An 18979-nucleotide genomic window follows, 5' to 3' on the forward strand; every position below is an offset into this window, starting at 1 on the left:
ATAATCAGCACATCCAGACGCAGAAAGGTCCTGATGACGTAGAAACACTCGGTGTTGTTTTGAGTATTCCAGACATCGCGACGCTCTTCGACGAGATGGTGAAGCCCGGGGGGGGGGGGCTTCCTTGGCACGCCCATGGGAGGAGTCGGCATGCTATTATTTGGGGAGAAGATGGCCAATAGTAGAGAGCTAAAGGACTTGAGAAATAGGCTTCCCACGGACGCCAACGTCGCTAATTCGGCTGTTTTTTTGATGGAGTACACTTAGTTAAATTGTTATATATTAAATCTGCCCCCGAGTGAAAATGTCAGCTTCTTGTTCATCTTTTCCCACAAGAAACGAACGCACATAAATTGTTGGATGAATGTAGGTTGTCTTTGGTTAATGGAGTCAGATAACTAATTCGAACAATTTGGTAAACGGTATATTTTGATATTTAATTCCCAACATTATCCAGACAGAACGGTACCTTTTGTCCATAATGTGTTGCCATTAGCAATGCAAACTGTTGTATAAATGCTGCTCTTAAAGATTTGCTCTTTAGAAAGTTACATGTGAGCTACTAGCTTTAAAATTAGACACAAACTCATTGTCCCATGAGCAAGCAGACGGGATCGGAGCGCGGTCCGAATCGTGTCCCGTTGATGGCGGAGACGGTCAGGCAGTAAGTGGAATTGGGGCTGAGCTCGGTCAGGATGTAACTCTGGCCCAAAACGGTGAGCTCTTCGGAATCGCCGCCGTGCTGTCGTGTGATCTCCAGCCTGTAGGTGGCGTCCTCCTCCACGTTTTCGTCAGGCCACTCCGTAAGAACCGTATGCTGGCTCGGTTGAGACACGTGCAATGTGGGGGCGGCCAGGCCGCCTGAGGGGAGAAGAAATAGACAATTACGAGACTATTGAAAAGGAATTCGTTTCAAAGTAAAAGCCTAAACATTCGCTCTTTCCTAAAAAGATTTTTTGGGGGGAAATTGTCAGAAATGATTGGGATCCAAAATAATTTTGACACCCATACATTTCCATATTGCAATAATTTACAGACCCTCAAACAGTCTTTTAAAGTACTTTTTATTACATTTCCTTTTCAGTTCACTGTCATTTTTTTTTATAAAGTTCAAATTTTATAACCCCCCTTCCCCCCCATTTTTTCAGAACACTGCGTTCTTTTCCGTGTGTTTTCACCTTTAACTGCTTTTAAACAAGTTTTAAACATTTTCATTTAAATTTACCTTTCTTACTTTTCAATACCTGTCCCCGACAAGTTTTCCGTCCCAGCCATCCATCCATCATCTGCACCGCTTATGCTCAGTAGGGTGGCGGGGGTGCTGGAGCCCATCCCAGCTGTCTTCGGGCAGTGGGCAGGGGACACCCTGAACTGGTTGCCAGCCAGTCTCAAGGCACACAAGGCCAGACAATTTGCTCGCTCATTCACACCTAGGGATATATTGGACCAGCCAATTCTCCTGAAATGCATGTTTTTAGGAATGTGTAAGGAAACCAAAGTGCCCGGAGGAAACCCACGCAAGCACGGGGAGAACATGCAAACTCCACACAGGAGGTTCAATCTTATGACCTCAGAACTGTGCCGCACATGCGCTAACCACTGTGCCGCCGTGCTGTTCGGTTTTCAGTCCCATTTGTATTTTTCTTTTTGGGGATTTTTCATACATTTATGCACTTTAACGAAATGTACTAACATATTACTTGTACAGTTCTTTCAGTGCCTTTTATGCACTTATATAATTTTCAGTGTGTTTTTGTTTAGCCACAGTATTTTCTTTTGTAATTTCTCAATACTTTTTCAGTATTTCACAGGGCATTTTCAATACTTTAATTGTTTTTTACTTTTCTGGACTTACAGTACATTTTTTCAGTATTTCACAGTACTTTTTCAGTGTTTTTAACGACTTTTATATAATTACATTTTTGTACTTTTTCAGTATTTTGGAGAACTTTTTCCATACTCTTTCAGAACCTTTTTCCACTTTGGAGTACTTTTCTACCACTTTTTGCAGTACCGGTACCTATTTGTACAATTTCAGTACTTTTTGATATTTTACAGTACTATATTCCTTTATATATCAGCAGTACTTTTCATACTTTACACAGCGTTCGTACATCTTTTCCAAGGCCAAATTCAAGCACTTTTTAATCCTTGAGAACACAACATTAAAGTTCAAGCACTTTCAAAGAGTTCAAGCTCTGATAAGAACCCTTCCTACAGAACTTTTCTGTACATTTTCAAACTGTTTGTTTTTTAGACTAACATAAGAAAAATAATGCCCACTTACCACTGTGACTGACATCTCGTTTCCGTACTTGGTGCGGCAATACTAAAGCGAAAACAGGTTGAGAATCCACAAAATACCCAAGGTTATATATATTGAGTCTGTGCTTACCAGCCTCGACTATCCCTGGTTGGCTTTCTCCGGCGGCGTTGCTAGCTGTGACCATCAGGTCTACATGTGCAACGTCCAATAAAAGGTAGCAGGACAAACCAGCAGTGGTGCAGAGTCTGTTTTCAGGGGAGACGCTCAGCTTGTACACCGTGTACATGCTGGCAAAAACGGAAGGGCTCCACGACAGTTTCGCCAGCGACGCGTTGCTGCTGTACAACACCATCGACGGAGGACAGGGCGCTAGATAATAAAACACTAATTATTAAAGCCCCTAGATTGTATTTAGTTAGGAACAACGTAAAACACTTCATAGGGAACACCTCAGACAACTGGCGGCATGTAAGGAAGTTTATTATGAATAGGCAAGTTTGAAGAGGTGGTTTTTGAGTCTGGATTTGAAGATGAACAAATTGGCAGAATTCCAGAGGTCAGGTGGTAATGGGTTCCAGAGCTGGGGGATAGAGCATCTGAAAGCGCTGCTCCCCGTGGAGCTGAGACAGGCAGCAGGTACAGTGAGATGGTGGTAGGAGGATGATTGAGGGTTAGGGATTGCATGGCAATGTAAAGAAGTTGGAAAGGTAGGGAGGAGCAAGGTATAGAAGGATTTTGCTGGTGAACCTTTGATTGGAAGCCAGTGGAGTTGCTGAAGGACAGGTGATGTTCTGGATCAGTTGAAGTTTACTAAGGGACTATTAGAGGTGGGCCGTAGAGAAGGGAATAGTCAAAAGGCGGAAGGTGACAAGGCTATGGACAAGGATAGCATACTAATATGGTGGCTTATTAAAACATCACCGACCAAAATCGCGAAACATTGTATGCAATAGATTGTGTGATAGAAATACTGTTATACACAAAGAGGTATTACATTTGTTGTCATTGGGGCGGCATTAGCTCAGAAGGTAAAGCGCTCGTCTTGGGATCAAGGGGTCGCAGGTTCGATTCCTGGCTCCTCTGTGTTATAAATCCAATTCATCAACAGATACACAAAAGAGTCATTTTTTTGCTTTTATTTATATCTTTCAGGATGACTTTGTTTTCTCCATTATATAACATCCATTTCTGGCACTCTGAGTAAAAATAGTTTCATAATGAGATAAACTCCAATGCCTTTTGAATGTCATCTGTGTTACTTGTGGTCTCGTGGAAATTTTCACCGCTACGACCCAGTTGCATCCAATATTTTGCGATTTTGGTCAGCGACATAAAATATCTACAACTGTTTTATGCAGTAGCTCTTACTTCAGTTTTAAATCTTGTGCCTTATGGATGAAAAATATGACAAGACTATTTTTGGGGGGGTTAAATCTTATATCAGCGGATGTTAGATCGCCTGGAAATACCAGGTGCTTTAAAAAGGTAATTTGGCGCATGCTGCTTAGCTTTCCGAGATTGTGCGTTCTCACGGTAACCAGCTCTATTTACTCATAGTCACCCCTATTATGTTTCTTGACACTTAGCCTCAGACCGCTCAAAAGTTGTATTTTCTAACGAAATACTGAATACATATCTACTGTTGGGTTTGAAAATCCATTGGTTCCTTGGACAATTGGAAATCTCGGTGACCAGAGTGGCGAACTACTCTAGACCAAGAATCCCAAAAAGATCTGATTTATCATAGAGCTTCACATCAAAGTCGCCGGAGGAATTGGAATATTCCTTTTATCTTCACTGTGGGCTCATGAACTTTGAGAAACCAGCAATATCCTGGATTTGGGATCCCCTGAATTGAAAAAAAAACCCATGAAAATTGTGTTCTCTTTGCTTATTGGATGAACTTGTCATTCAGTTTAAATTTCATACCTTTTAAGGTTGATTCTAAAACCTTATCAGTGCAGAGAAATGTAAAATTTATAACTAATAATTGGTTATCAACTGAAATTAGAGAAGATGACCGGCCATCAAACTCAAATAGAAATAAAACAGGGTTGGTATTCCAAGATTAACCAAATTCATGATTTCACATCTAACATCTTCAACAAAATAAGAAGTTATTTTACTATAATTGATGTTAAACGTTGTCTCTTGTCTTGTTCATTAAATTGTTGGCTTTTGTTTGGATTCATTTTGACTCTGGTGTTTCCTCTATTACCACTCATCAAACCTAGAACTAGTCCAGTAGCTTCTCTTCCCTCTGTCTAACAGCATAGGTGCTAAATGTGCTTCTTACCTGTGGTATCTACGAGGGCTTCCGAAGGCTGGCTGTTCCCTCCCGTGTTCCTGCTCTCCACGGTGGCGGCGTAAGAGGAGCTGCAGGGTAAGGGTATCTCGAAGAAGGTGGCCCCTGTCCAATAGGACGACACCTCAAAGCCGGCCAGCTGGTCCCCCAACAGGTTCCCTGAAAGCCTGAGTAGATACTCCGTGTCCTGGCAGCCGGCGTCTGACCAGCTGAAGCGCAAAGTCTGAATGGACGCTGAAGGCATCAATGGATGCACTTCCACCATGTCTGGGGGACACGGGGCTGAAAAAGACACAAAGACTTGCATTAAAAACACCTTTTTTTGATGAACGCATAAATATGGATCCCAATCGTTTTGCGGTGACATGAATGGCATTCTTTCACTAAGGAATTTTCTTTTAAGGGAGGCAAAATACACACAATGAAATTAAATTAATTGCTTGGTTGAAAAAAGCAACAATTAAGTAACCATTATTTGCCAACTACTTTAAATCTGGTGTCAGGACCAGAACAGAGACAGGACCCACTTGCGTAGCGTTTCTCACAAGTCTTATTGGAAGAAAGAGAAAGGATTGCGCCCACGATCTGGTGATTGCTGGACGTGGGCAGAAGGTCGCTCTGAACGCGGCAGTAGATCTTTCGTGGCGAGCGATAGCGTTGTCGGGAGCGGAAAACAGGTCAGTAGCCGGGACAGGAGTGCAAACACGTGGTCTGGGTCGGAAGCAAGTCGTAAGCCAGGAAAAGAGAGTAGACGTGGTCGGATCAAAAACGGGTCAAAGCCGGGGTACAGACAGGAGCAAAAAAACAGGTGGGAGTCGGGGTCGAAAAAGGCTTGCCTATTGAAGTTCGCAGACGGACCGACAAACGGGGACAGATATGAGTGGGTATAAATAGGGACAGGGAGCCAATCAGAGTCTGAGAAAGTTGGCGACAAAGGAGCGGGCACAGGTGATTCATATCGGTAATCATGACATCTGGATTGCTTTCGGATTAAGAATCCTTTAAAAGTGAAACAGTTTATTGATTTAACAGCAATAAATTACCAGATTACTATCACTATTATTATTATATTTATCATTGGGTATTTTTTTTTATTATCAAGATCATTTTGAATATTCTTTTATTAGTATTGATCAAAACCAGAACAAAATTTCTTGCAAATTTTTATTTTTTAGTTTCTACTCTATTATTTTCCTATTATTAGTATTTCCAATAATTTGTTCAACATTACTTTTAAAAATATTTTTCTGAACAATTATGTGGGTATAGTTATTATATTTTTATATTATTTTTAGCATGATTTTTATTACATCATTTTATTAATAATACAGTAATTTCCGGAGTATACGCCGCAACTTTTTTCCCAAGCTTATTTATGCATTTTTTTCGAACGGCCGCCAGGGGCGCCTAAAACTTATGTGTCGAGGAAGACGCAAGTTAATTGTGTCAGTAACTTTGCATTATTAAAGTCAGCACAAACAGAGCCTCATCATGGGAAATGCATATGACGCAACTTTTAAATTTAAAGCAATCGAGCTGACCGGCGACCCTACTGAGGATAAGCGGTGCAGATAATGAATGAATGAATGAATCGAGCTGGCCGATAAAGAAGGAAACAACTGCTGCACGTGAACTTGGCATAAATGAATCAGCGGTGAGACGCTGGAAACGACATCGGGGAGAATTCGAGCGATGTAAAAAGACGATAAAAAGCTTTCAGGGGTAATAAGAGCAGGTGGCCCCGAACTCGAAAAAATTATTGAAGATTGACAACGTAGGAGAGACTGAGAGAGGGTGTGGCGAGGATTAAGGAGGAAGACTTTCATGGTTTCAGAGCACAGTAGGAAGATGAGGACGGCTCTCAGTGACTTGGTATGTTTTTGAAAACTCTGTGTACATTAACATGTCGTGTTTCAATGGAGACACATGCAGCTTATAGTCAGGTGCTGCTTATGCATTTTCGAAATGTATTTTTTTTCCTTTAAAAATGTTCCTGGTGCAGCCTATAAGTAGGAGCTCTCTATAGTCTGGAAATTACGATATTTATATTATATATTTTTTATATTGTAATTTTTTATTTTTATTGGCATTATTATTGTTACTATTATTACCTTCTATTCTACTTGATTTTATTTTGAACACGCTAAGTCCAACAATTCTCACAGAATTGCAATTTGATTTAAAATTGTTGGCCCGGAGAGTGATGAGCGCTACCAGGCTGGACTTGGACAAAACACACCACAGGAAATGGTAACCTTATGACCCCAGTGGTTAAGGGATCAACCCACTAACCAATATTATTCTGAGAATGTTTTGAAATCAGTGCATTTTTCTTATGATATATTTATTTTGTTTTATGGTCATTAATTCTGTCTTTATATATTTGTTTCTTGTTTTGATTTTTTTTACAATTTTTAAAATCAATGTTTTTTTTCTAATCCATGTTACTATCTTTAATTGTTACTATTTTTTAAATATTATCCTTGAAATTTTTATTATCTATTTTATTTTTATTTTCTGTTTTATATTTATTACTTAAATCTTTCTATTTTTGTATTTTTAGAAACAATATTTAATTATAATTATATTTATTATTATTATTTCTAAGTATTTTTTTAATATTATCTTTACTATCTTTTTATATAAATATAGACATACACATATATTTATTCTGTTACTATTCATTCATTTTAGTCTTTAAATATGATTTATTTTACATTTTCTACCCGCAATTTTATTTTTATAATCATTTGTTTTAAATGTATTATTTTTATTGTTATCATTCCCATGTTGCCCACATGAGATGATTTTAATTTTACCAAAATCAGTCCAAAATTTTTGTTGCAATATTACATTACTAGTATTAAAGATTAGTTTTTCAAATTTTTTATTATAAATACATTATTCTGAATTGTATTCCTTTTTGCCATTATTGTCAATTTCATTTAAAATGACTTTCCTCTAAAAAATGCTCCCACAGTCGCAGAGGTTCTCAGCAAGTGTTTGGATATGTTTCCGAGGTGTAGAGAGCGCCACCTGCCGCTTACCTGCTCCTCTCTCCAGCATCTCACTGAGAGAACTGTTGCAGTCGCCGTCCGAGGCCTGCACGCTGAAGTTGTAGAGCGTGCCGCAGTCCAGGTTGTCAATGCTGCAGCTGTGATCGGATCCGTGACAGTAGAGCTTCTCCCCCGTCCACGCCTGAGCACAACCGTAATAGTAGAGTGCCCCGTTGTCACTTGGCGTCCACGACAGCTCCGCAGAGTGATTGGTGCAGTGGAAGGTCACGGAGAGATTCTCTGGTTGGCACGGACCTAAACAAAGTTGGGGAGGACACGCTTAGTATTTCCCTGCATTTTAGAATATATCCATCCATCCATTGTCTTCACCGCTTATCCTCAGTAGGGTCGCGGGGGTGGTGGAGCCCATCCCAGCTATTGTCGGGCAGTGGGCAGGGGACACCCTGAACTGGTTGCCAGCCATTCGCAGGGCACACAGAGACAGACAATTCACTCATTCAACCGGATAATTACCCTGAGATGTGGGAGGAAACCGGAGTGCCCGAAGGAAAGCCTCGCAAGCACAGGGAGAACATGGAAACTCCACACAGGAGGTTTGATCTCATGACCTCAGAACTGTGCCGCACACGCTAACCACTGCGCAGCCATGCTGCCCATATATATATATATATATATATATATATATATATATATATATGATCTGTACTATGAGCATGCCTGAATATAAGGTGCTCCGACTGCATAGTTTGATATTTTTCCATGTGGCTCCGGAGCCCACATGAGTTTGACACTTCTGGTCAAGAGGTTAGTAGAATATTCTACCCTTTTAAAGTATACATTTTCCTATTCTCCACAGTCTTGTCACATCCCGCCTTGACTACTGCAATCCTCTCCTCTTCGGCCTTCCTCAAATGTCCCTCCATAAAATTCAGCTGGTTCAAAACGCCTCTGCTCGCATCATCACAAAAACATCTTCCCAGCAGCACATCACCCCCGTTCTCCAACAGCTACACTGGCTTCCTGTTCAACATCGCATCAGCTACAAACTGATCCTATATACATATATGCCCATTCACAACCTGGCTCCTCCTTACCTGTCCGACCTTCTCCAGGTGCACGTCCCCACTCGCTCCCTCAGATCCTCGTCCTCCCTCCGACTGTCAGTGCCCCCTGCCCACCTGAGCACCATGGGAGCCAGAGCCTTCAGTCCCGCTGCTCCAAAGCTTTGGAACAATCTACCTCCGGACCTCCAAAACTGCACACCTGTCTCCACTTTTAAGTCCCGTCTAAAAACACACCTGTTCAGGACTGCCTACAACACATAGCTTCTCCATTTCCTATGTTTTTATGATTTTATGTCTTGTTTTTATTTATTATCTCGCTTACAACTTTTTTAAATTGTATTTTTTTTCATTGTCTGAACAGTGTCCTTGGGTGGCCTGAAAGGCGCTTCTTAGATAAAATGCATTATTATTATTATTATTATTATTTTTCTACAATAAGAACACAATGAAATGTTTGGTCTGATGATTGTACCTGTGGTGAAGGTGAGGTTGTGACTGGGCAGACTGGTGCAGTTTTCGTGACTGGCCGTTACGTGCACGGCGTATTGTTCGTTGCAATGCAGTCCGGACAGGCTGCAGTTGGAGGCGGAGCTTTGACAGGAGTGGGCGTGTCCATCAGTAGCAATGGCCACGGCACGGTAGCTGGCGGCTACTGGGGACTCGAACCAGGACACAAGAGCGCTACCGTCCCCGCACGACGTGGTCACATTCACTTCGCTTGGTGGGCACGGTTCTGCAAATAAAGGCTACCTGTGAGTGGTGTTGATATTGACAATAAAATTAAATAAGAGCATTGTCTCTAAGTACCAAAGAGTAAAAAAATCCTTATTTCTTGTTTTGTTAAAAAAAACTCTTTTAAAGGATTTGGGGCCACTGATCACTAAGTATCAAGCCTCTGGGAATTATTTCAGGATGATAAATCACCATTTGATGGCTATTTTGTCTTTGATCAGATCTTTGTCCACACGTTGAGGCAGCCCCCCCACTTCCTTTTTCTGGTGAATAAGTGTGTGTAGGCGCCCTTGCAACACGCAAAATCAGTGTCTGAAATAATGCCTACCTGGATGCCCGGGGCGTGCATCTCATACTTTCAGAAAAAGATGACAAAGCCCCATCATTATTGTCTGGTCAAAGAGGGAAGGCGTTTCGTGCTCGGCCGAGGGAACGCAATCCTCGTGGTGACCGAAATCATGCAATCACTTTACCAGACAAGTTGGGCGCTGACAAGCTATTGCAACGTTAATGCATCATTCATGCATAAATTCAGTGTTCTTGTAATGAGTGTTTGGATCAGGGGTCTCCAAGGGTTTTCAAGCAGAGAGCTACTTTTTGTTTCTAATTAGAGCAAGGGGCTCCCAGTTTGATATGCATTTCTAAAATATCTTATGTTATTATTGTGTTGTTACCGTGTTATTAACAGGTGAGTTATTGGAAGTAGGGTTAAATGGACCACCCGAAAAAACAATTTTACTACAAAATCGCAATGTTCCAGCACTCATGAGCTATTTTCAGAACAGGTCTCAGGCTCCTCAGCTTATGCCTCCAGGCACTACTTTGGAGACCCCTGGTTTAGATATCGAAGTTTTCACAAATGCAAAAAATAAACAGACAGAAAGTTCTGCTTGAAATGCATACTTTCACAAAAAGCAAATTTTCTCAGTTTTCTTGGAAACGAGTATTTTCAAGAAACTTAGCAATGTTTATCTGTTGTTTAATAATCAATCGTAAGGTTCTTTCGATATGTCCTATGCTTAAAAAGCTACAGAACTAAATTTTTCGTAGGTATTCAAAAATGAGTGAAGATGGCAAAAATGGTATAGCCCCGCCTCTTCTAATTTGAGAGAAGCGCCTGGCATCAGGGGAATGCTTTTAAAAATTGTTTAAATTTCTTATCTTAGGTTCAGGTCCTCTCCTGTTCTCAATGCAAGTTAAAAATCCATTGATGTCTTCTCTTCCTTTTTGGAGTCTCTACTAAACTATAAACGTATCTTTTGTGTTCTATTATATGTGAGGTGTTGCAGTACCCATGCTTATCCTGTAGGGCGGACTCCTCAAACTGCTGCACTGGTCTGAGGAAGCGGCCACAATGACGGTGTAGCGAAGTCCGCAAGTGGCCCCCAAGAGGGTGCAGTTGGTCCCGGTGCCATTGCAGGACAGGTAGGTGTGGTCGCTAGCCTCGGCCGTGGCCGTGTAAACCGTGCTTCCCTCGCCGCCTTCCGCCAGCTCCCACACCACCACGATGGAGCCCATGTGGCATTCGGCAACAGCAGTGATGCCAGAGAGGGAGCAGGGGGCTGGTACAGGAGAGAAATGCAGTTCATTTATTCTTGAAATGGCTATTATAATGATGTTGGAGGCAAATGTGAAATTATGTCAAGGATTTTATGCAGTCATCAAATATTTAGTTAGAACTATTTTACAGTGACGTGCATTAAGGAGAGGCAGGTGAGGTTTTGCCTCATCTGTCATCACGGAAATCTAAAATAAATATATTAAATGGTTTTATTTATTCATTGTTAAAGCTCTTACCCATTTAACGTAATAATGTCAGGCCCAGAATGGAAACAGGACCCAATTGCGTTACGTTTCTCACAAGTTTTATTAAAGGAAAAGGGAAGGGCTGCGCCCACGATCTGGTGATTGCTGGACGCGGGAAGCAGGTCGCTCTGAACGCGGAAGTGGATCTTCCGTAGCGAGCGAAGGCGGTGTCAAGGACGGAAAAACAGGTCGATAGCTGGGACTGGAGAGCAAAAATGTGGTCGGGTCAGAAACGAGTCGCAAGCTGGGACGGGAGAGCAGATGTGGTCGGGATCGAAAATAGGTCGTAAATCGGGACATGAGAGCAGACGAGGTCGGGATTGAAAATAGGTCATAAATCGGGACAGGACAGCAGACGTGGTCAAGATCAACACGGGTCGTAGCCGGAGACAGACAGGAGCAAAAAAGGGGCAGGTGGGAGTCAGGGTCGAAAAGGCTTGCCTACTATTCACTGAGGTTCGCAAACGGACTAACAAAAGGGGACAGTTAGGAGTGGGTTTAAATAAGGACAGAAAGCCAATCAGAGTCCGAGGCAGTTGGCGCCAAAGGAGCGGGCACAAGTGATTCACATCGGTAATCATGACACCTAATTTGGGGATGTTCTTTTTTAAAACTGCTGAATATTTTGCTTTTTTATGAATATTATTTCTCATCTCATCTCATTAGCTACACCGCTTATCCTCAGTAGGGTAGCGGGGGTGCTGGAGCCATCCCAGCAATCATCGGGCAGTGGGCAGGGGACACCCTGAACTGGTTGCCAGCCAATCGCAGGGCACACGGGGACAGACAACTCACTCGCTCATTCACACCTAGGGACAATTTGGACCGGCCAATTCACTTGAAATGCATGGTTTTTTTTGGAATGTGGGAGGAAACCGGAGTGCCCGGAGGAAACCCACGCAAGCACGGGGAGAACATAGTAATTATGTTAAACAAAATTCTAAAACTCTATAGTGTGAGCTTTTTTATTTCTTTTCGCCAGGCGAGTATTAGTTTCTTGCATCGCTTTTGTTAATTGGTTAGGCCCTAAAAAACATGGAAGAGGGAGGTTCCACACACATTAATCAAATACCGTCAAGAGAGAAGACATTTAACGCCTGGAAGCCTTCGAAATGTACTGCCTCTGTTTGATCTTCAATATCCGGCTATTTGTCCAAATTCCTACTGTCTTTATCTAGGCTAGTTGCGACACTTTGAGTCTCGATGCGACCCTCCTCAAAAGGAAGAACTACTGCACAAGCCATCATGAATACGTCCTCGATTGAATTACCTGTTTGCAAGTCAATGGTGGCACTGGGACCACTGTAGCATTGGCTGTTCTCGGCCATCACACTGAAGGTATAAAGCACGCCGCACGCAAGGTCCTCCACCTCGCAGGTGGTGTTGCTCCACGTGCTACAGTTTCCCGTGCTGTAATCTTCCCCCGTGGCCGACACGGTGTAACCGTCGGCTCCCGGAGTGGGGTCCCACAAGATCCAGGCAGAATTGGTCACACAGTCCAGGGTGCCTTGGATGCCTTCAGGCTGGCAGGGAGCTGGAAAGACCGAAAAGAGGATTCGACTTGAGTAGACCCCGGGGTACGGTGACCCCGCCTTGTGACGTCGTCACCTCGCAGTGTGGAATAAGATTTTTATTTCGGCCCCCCCCTACGGCATTTTGCCCACTATAGGACATTAACAACAAAATACTTTACGTGGCCCGAAACTTTGTCGCGCTTATGCGTATGATGAGTCTCTACGATGCCTGCTATTGTTTGACATCACAGCATCATCAAAATGCAGATACTGAAGGATTTTATACATTTGACTACAAGGGATTTCGTACGATCAAATACAAATTACATTTATTGAAAGCAATGAAGATTTTCACAGAGAAGGCTTAAGTTCAATGACAGGTCACGCCGTTCTGAATGCGAATGTTTTGTTTAGTTCTGTTGATAACAGGACTCTGACGGAGAAGGCAAGATGCAGGACGCCAGGCACTGATTTGATAAACGCTCGGGGTCCAGACATCGAGGAGCCTTGGAGCTCACGTGGGGGGTTTTCCTGACGCGCCCGTGGGAGGAGCCGGGGCACCGGCTTGCGGAGAAAGGCGTGGGCCGTGAGAACTTCAGAAGATCGAGGGAGAACGAGAGAGACCTGTAAAGCCCTTTGAGACTCTTGGTGATTAAGGGCTATACAAATAAAAATGACTTGACTTGACTGGCCCCTTCAAAAATGCTTTTTAAAAATTTTTTTTTTATTTAATTTAAAAAAATATATATTTTATTTTATTTATTTATTTTTTTTTAGACCCGCGAAGCTCTGAACCCGCGAAGTAGTCAGGTCCCATTGTAATCCATCTGCTATTGGTTTGCATCACGGCATCATGAAGATGCTGATATGCTATTGGCTGAAATCCCTTCCACAATGCCTTTCTCTCCTCACTCAGTTCAGAATCTTGTATAAAGAACTTGATTTTTTCTTATCTATGGTTCCTAAAGATTTCAGTAATGCTATAGGGTGAAGCAAGAACACAATAACCATGGCAACAAAGCCTGAGACAATAAAAGATAAATTACCCTCACAAAGTTGCATGGCTGTAAGCAATTTACAACCGGGACAATTATCAAAAACAAGGAGGCAATTAAAGCAAGGACTTAGTGTAAGTGGAGGTTTTAAAATCAGTTTCATTTTTAATCTGCTATAGTCGTCTCCACCCCTGCATCCGCTTGCTACTCCACTTTAACAGCTCATGTCACATCACACCAAAGGTAAATAAAATCTCATTCTTCTTTGACATGTACATTTATACATTCATTAGAGCAGATTCATACCTGTTGAGACGCTGTGGTTGTGAGCAGATGAGATCTGGCAATCTCCTTTGACTGCACTGACTCGAATGGTGTAACTACTCCCACAGTTGAGGGAACTGGTGGAACTCTGGTGGTTTGTGGTGTTAAAGGTCTGCCCCCCGCCTTGTACATCATCCTCGCTCACCCAAGCCAAAAAGTAGTCAGGGTAACCAGACGAGTCCCAAGACAGCGTCACATTGTTCGACACGCAGTTGAGCGTTGTGGTCACATTTTCTGGTGGACACGGAGCTGGGAATGCAAACCGAAATGGATTTATCTCACACTGCCAATACGATCCATTGAAATAATGGAAGAAGCTAAACGCATAGGATATAGTAGATATAGTAAAATAACTGATTGAGTGAACAAAAGCTGGAGTACAAGAAAAAAAAATCACTGGTTTGTCATTTTTATGTGTGATTTTTTTCACAATTTTAAATTCATATATTTTATGTAAAACTAGTGGTTACTGAAAATATATGCTAATTAAGCTTGTTCATATATCCAAAGATGCCAATAACTTATTAACAATTTGTTAAGTACTTTTTTTGTAAAAATAATTACCTTTTACAGAAAAGTATTTAGTTTATGCTGTTTGAATACAAAAGAAAAAAAAGAAGTGGTGACATCCCTGGTTTAAAATATTTGAGCATCCGAAAATTTGAGAATAGAGAATAGAATTTACTTTTATTGTCATTCTTTGCAACCATGCACACAGAACGAAATGTCGATACACCTGACCCGTACAGTTAAACAGTAGGGAGCCGATGAAGCCGCAGCCAAACAGGGCGCCGCCATTTTAGACCCAACTTGCTGTGTTGGGAGTCATTAGGTGAGCAAACCCCCAAATTCCAACCCTTAATGCCGAGCGCCAAGCAGGGAGGCAATGGGTACCAATGTTGTAAGTCTTAGGTATGACTCGGCCGAGGCTTGAACCAGCGACCTCCCAGTCTCGGAGCGGGCGCCCTACCATCTAGGCTACCGAGCTAGACAACTAAAATAGAAACTTATGTTATTAATATGTAATAAGGATGTTATTACCAAGTTAAAGCAGGGGTTAAATAGACTCCGTCAACCACTGAAGAGAATAATTTTACAAGAAAATCACAATGACAACTATCTTCAAAACCGGACCGCGGGCTACTGAGTTTTCCTACCTGGTGCCCATTTATCATGTTGGGGACCTTTGCTGCATAGAATAGTGCCATATAGCAACCCAGACCCATTTTTTGTGTTGCTGTCATTGACGGTTGCAGCAGTGACGGACCAAATTGCATTTGCTTGTTATCGTCCCTCGAATTCTAAAGGAAACTCCAGTGACCTGACAAGGAGGCTGATACTGAAAGGGAAGTGTAGTGTTTTTGGATAGATGGCTTCCACTGCTGTTTCATTTGGATATATAAATTGAGGATTTGATTTCTGGATGAAAAAATTGAAATATTGTGAGTATGTGTAAATATTGGATAAAGTACCATTCTGTCCAACCTCCTGTTTTGCTTGTGTTATGTATAATATAAACAATGTTAGAAAAAACATGCACTCCTTTATCCAAAGGGTGTCACAAATGTTTCCAGCTGTCACCGCAGTGTTTTGTATTTAGAGCGCATGTGTTGTGGAAATGAGTGACCACCAAAAGGGAAAAAAACAAACTGCACAGTATTTAAATCCGCAGTGTTCAAAATGGTGGAAAAAAGTAGCGGCTTGTAGTCCGGAATTTACGGTAGTTGTGCCTGTAGAGGTCAGTGCTTCTTACCTGTGTCAAATAGCAGAACTTGACTGGGAACACTAGAGCAGTTTTCGTCCATGGCTGCTACTTGAATGGAGTACGTACTCCCACACATGAGATCATCCAAATTGTAGTTGAGGTTGGGGGTCATGTAGCTGGCGTTGCCGTGGTAACAGGATGTCATGACCAAATACTGAGTGGCACCATCGCTGGCTGACCAGGACACGTTGGCAATGTTGCTGGCACAATCCATTGCCACCAAAATGTTAGCAGGGATACACGGAACTGTGAAAAGCAACAGTTTATTTCATTTATTTCAAGTCAAGTCACATTTATTAGCATAGCCCTAATGTCTCAAAGTCCCCGGCAGGTTACAATGACACCAACTCCTGATCTTGAACCAACATACGGGCAAGGAAAAACTCAGAAACCTCAGCATGGGGTAAATAAGAAACCGGAGAAGGGGCCTATAGATTTAGCATTGGGTAACAATACACAAAACATGGTGAACATCAATTAAAAAAAAATCATGGGTAACATTTCAAAATTTGTCCAAAAAGTACATGATAGCAACGACGCCACGTGCCTGTAAATTGTCCCAAAAGTCAATCCCCAAGTTGATGTAAAATGAACTTAAATATATCCTATTTACAGAAATTTGTCCTTTTTATTTCATTTGGGCATTTAGTTGTAACTAACATGGAATTTTCTTCCCCTGTGCAGCTTAATTTCCATTTTCTGCAAATGGCGTTTACTGACATCAGTGCTATGCACAGGCAGACATAGACACATCAACAGTTTCTGCCCTCTCTCAAAAAGTGCTCAGTAATGTTTTTTGATTTTCCCCATTTCCTGCAAATACTTGTCATGATTGCTCATTGCACTCACCTGTGCCTGCTCGTTTGGCGCCAGCTGCTGCTAGTTGTCTAATTGATTCACTTCTTATTTATAGTCAGTACTCCAGTCACTCCTTGTCAGTCCGTCAGCGAACCACCGCATTCGCAAGGCAAGCACTTTGACTCTAGCTCCGGCTATCGACCCATTTTTGCCCATTGACCACGCTCTGATCTCACGCTCCGCCAATCGTCCCATTTTTGAACAACAACCATGCTCTGATCTCCCGCTTTGGCTATCAACCTGTTTTGCCCATTTGACCAAGCTACGATCTTGGTCAAATGTATATTCTAGTTGATGTATATTGAATGATTTCATGGGCCGGATATAATTGTACGCCGGGCCTGATGCGGCCCATGTGCCGTGAGATGACACCTATGCTCTAGGCCAGGGGTCGGCAACCTATGACACGCGTGCCAGCAGTGGCACGCGAAGGATTAACCAGTGCCACGCGAGCGCACGGCAAAATAATGATAATAACTTTTTTTTTTTTAAAGTTGCATTTTACCTGAAATTTAGACATTGTCAGTTGCGCCACTCCTCCTCTGCTTCGTGTGTGTTTGCGCGGCGCCTCGCAGAGGAGATCTCCGTGTTTTAACCCAGCCATCGAAACACACGCGCGCGATAAATGAACGAATCATGATGGCTCCTCTAGCGAAAACATCGCATTCTTTCCAGCCAGCGTGGACAGGCGAATGGGGCTTTGTGCAAAGAATGACCGTGCTGTTTGTGCACTATGCCTCGAGAGCGTTGTACCTCGCACATCAAGTGTTAAACATCGTTACGAGACGAAACATTAAACATGAATTCAAGGATGGCCAATAAACACAGACCTTGAAAACCTTCGTCACTGCTAAAAACGCCACCACCGAAGCAAGCTATCACATTGCTCACTGCATAGCAAAGCACAGAAAACCATTTACTGATGGCGAATATTTTTAAGAAGCGTGCGTGTATGGGTGTGTGTGCGTGTGTGTGTGTGTGTGCGCGAGCGTGCCTTCTGCTTTGCTGCTGTTATTTCATGTTTTAATATTTTATGCAACAAGATATCATTGATGAATGGTATAGTAGCTGTCCATATCACTTGTTTTTTGATTGTACTTCATTGTTGATGAAGAATGGTTGATTCTGGTTAATTCTTCTGGTAAAAAGTTGAAGTCATGGATTGCTACAGGCCTTACCACTTGTTTTTTACATTCTATTTTTAGGTTGATTGATGAACAAGAATAGTGGAAGATAAATTGGTCAATTATACGATTTCAATGTATATCCATGTTGTATATTTGGACTGGTGTAAAATTACAGCTCTGTTGGATATAAAACACACTGAAAAAACACACTGGCACACTGATTTACAAGGAAAATTGAAAGTTGCACTCCACACCAAAAATGTTGCTGACCCCTGCTCTAGGCCATAAAAAAATAGAATAAAAGCTAAGGCAGTGGCATACCTTCCAAAATAAAACATACTGCATACGCAATATTTATAATGCAAAGAAAATGTGGCTCATACAATAACTATGAAATTACTTAGTTATAACTTCAAATCCTAAGTGTAAATAATCATCAAAACGTCACATCACCTTTTTCCAAATATTAAATGAACTTAAAAGAAATTTGGGCACTCACAAATGAAATGTTGTCAATAAATCAGGTAAAACTCACCTGACTCTACGTTGTGCTGTGCCACAGAAGTCACGTTGCACTCGCTGTTGGAGGCCGTGACGGCCACGGTGTAGTTTTGTCCGCAACTCAGTCCCACGATGGAACATACGCCGGAATACGACGTGCACGTTTGAGAGACGCCGTTTGTGGAGTCCATGCTGACCGTGAAGTGGTCCGTCCCATTGCCGTCTTGCCACGCTACCGTTACGGCACCCGTAAGGCAGTCTCGTGTTGTGTAGATCTCTTCGGCAGGGCACGGCCCTAAAGAGGCAAGGCGGGAATGATTTATGGTTTTAAAATTCCGGATGATTACTGTCTTTTAGTCTCAGTTTTTTTGTTGTTGTTTGGGCTTTGTGTTTATTTTGGCGGTGAATTAAAGTTGCGGGTTTATTTCAGGCTCAGTTATAAAATCAAGCTGATCCGTTGTGTTTGGGCGGGTTAGGGTTTATATACCCGTAACTCAGGTTGGGCTGTGCAGTGTCCCTATACATATTTTGATGCCACAAAGCACTATGGTACTTAGTACTAAAGAGGCAAATGATACACGCAAACTACGTCTTACTGGCTATAAAAGCCTCATGTATATGGGTTGATTTCTCTGGGACATTTCCCTTTTGTTTTCTGTCTGCCACGGGCAAAAATACCACAGTTCTATCCATCCATATAGAGTG

At 42.1% G+C, this 18979-nt stretch overlaps 1 protein-coding gene across 1 annotated transcript in view; it reads right to left on the bottom strand.

The window, feature by feature from the left end:
• Positions 1–386: 386 nt before the first annotated feature.
• Positions 387–18979, bottom strand: part of fndc7b (fibronectin type III domain containing 7b) — a 56317-nt gene continuing 37724 nt past the window's right edge. Inside the window, exons 35-45 of the mRNA XM_088323877.1 lie at positions 18309–18569; positions 15777–16034; positions 14006–14272; positions 12461–12724; positions 10677–10946; positions 9125–9385; positions 7619–7882; positions 4563–4853; positions 2396–2635; positions 2288–2329; positions 387–861 (exon numbers count right to left, since the gene is read on the bottom strand). Of these exons, the coding sequence (XP_088180003.1) occupies positions 587–861; positions 2288–2329; positions 2396–2635; positions 4563–4853; positions 7619–7882; positions 9125–9385; positions 10677–10946; positions 12461–12724; positions 14006–14272; positions 15777–16034; positions 18309–18569 (2693 nt within the window). The 3' untranslated portion in view covers positions 387–586. The remainder of the gene's footprint in view (positions 862–2287; positions 2330–2395; positions 2636–4562; positions 4854–7618; positions 7883–9124; positions 9386–10676; positions 10947–12460; positions 12725–14005; positions 14273–15776; positions 16035–18308; positions 18570–18979) is intronic.

The sequence above is a fragment of the Urocampus carinirostris genome, chromosome 1 (genome assembly GCF_059441175.1).
Source record: "Urocampus carinirostris isolate Australia breed hairy pipefish chromosome 1, RoL_Ucar_1.0, whole genome shotgun sequence".
Taxonomy (NCBI): Eukaryota; Metazoa; Chordata; class Actinopteri; order Syngnathiformes; family Syngnathidae; genus Urocampus; species Urocampus carinirostris.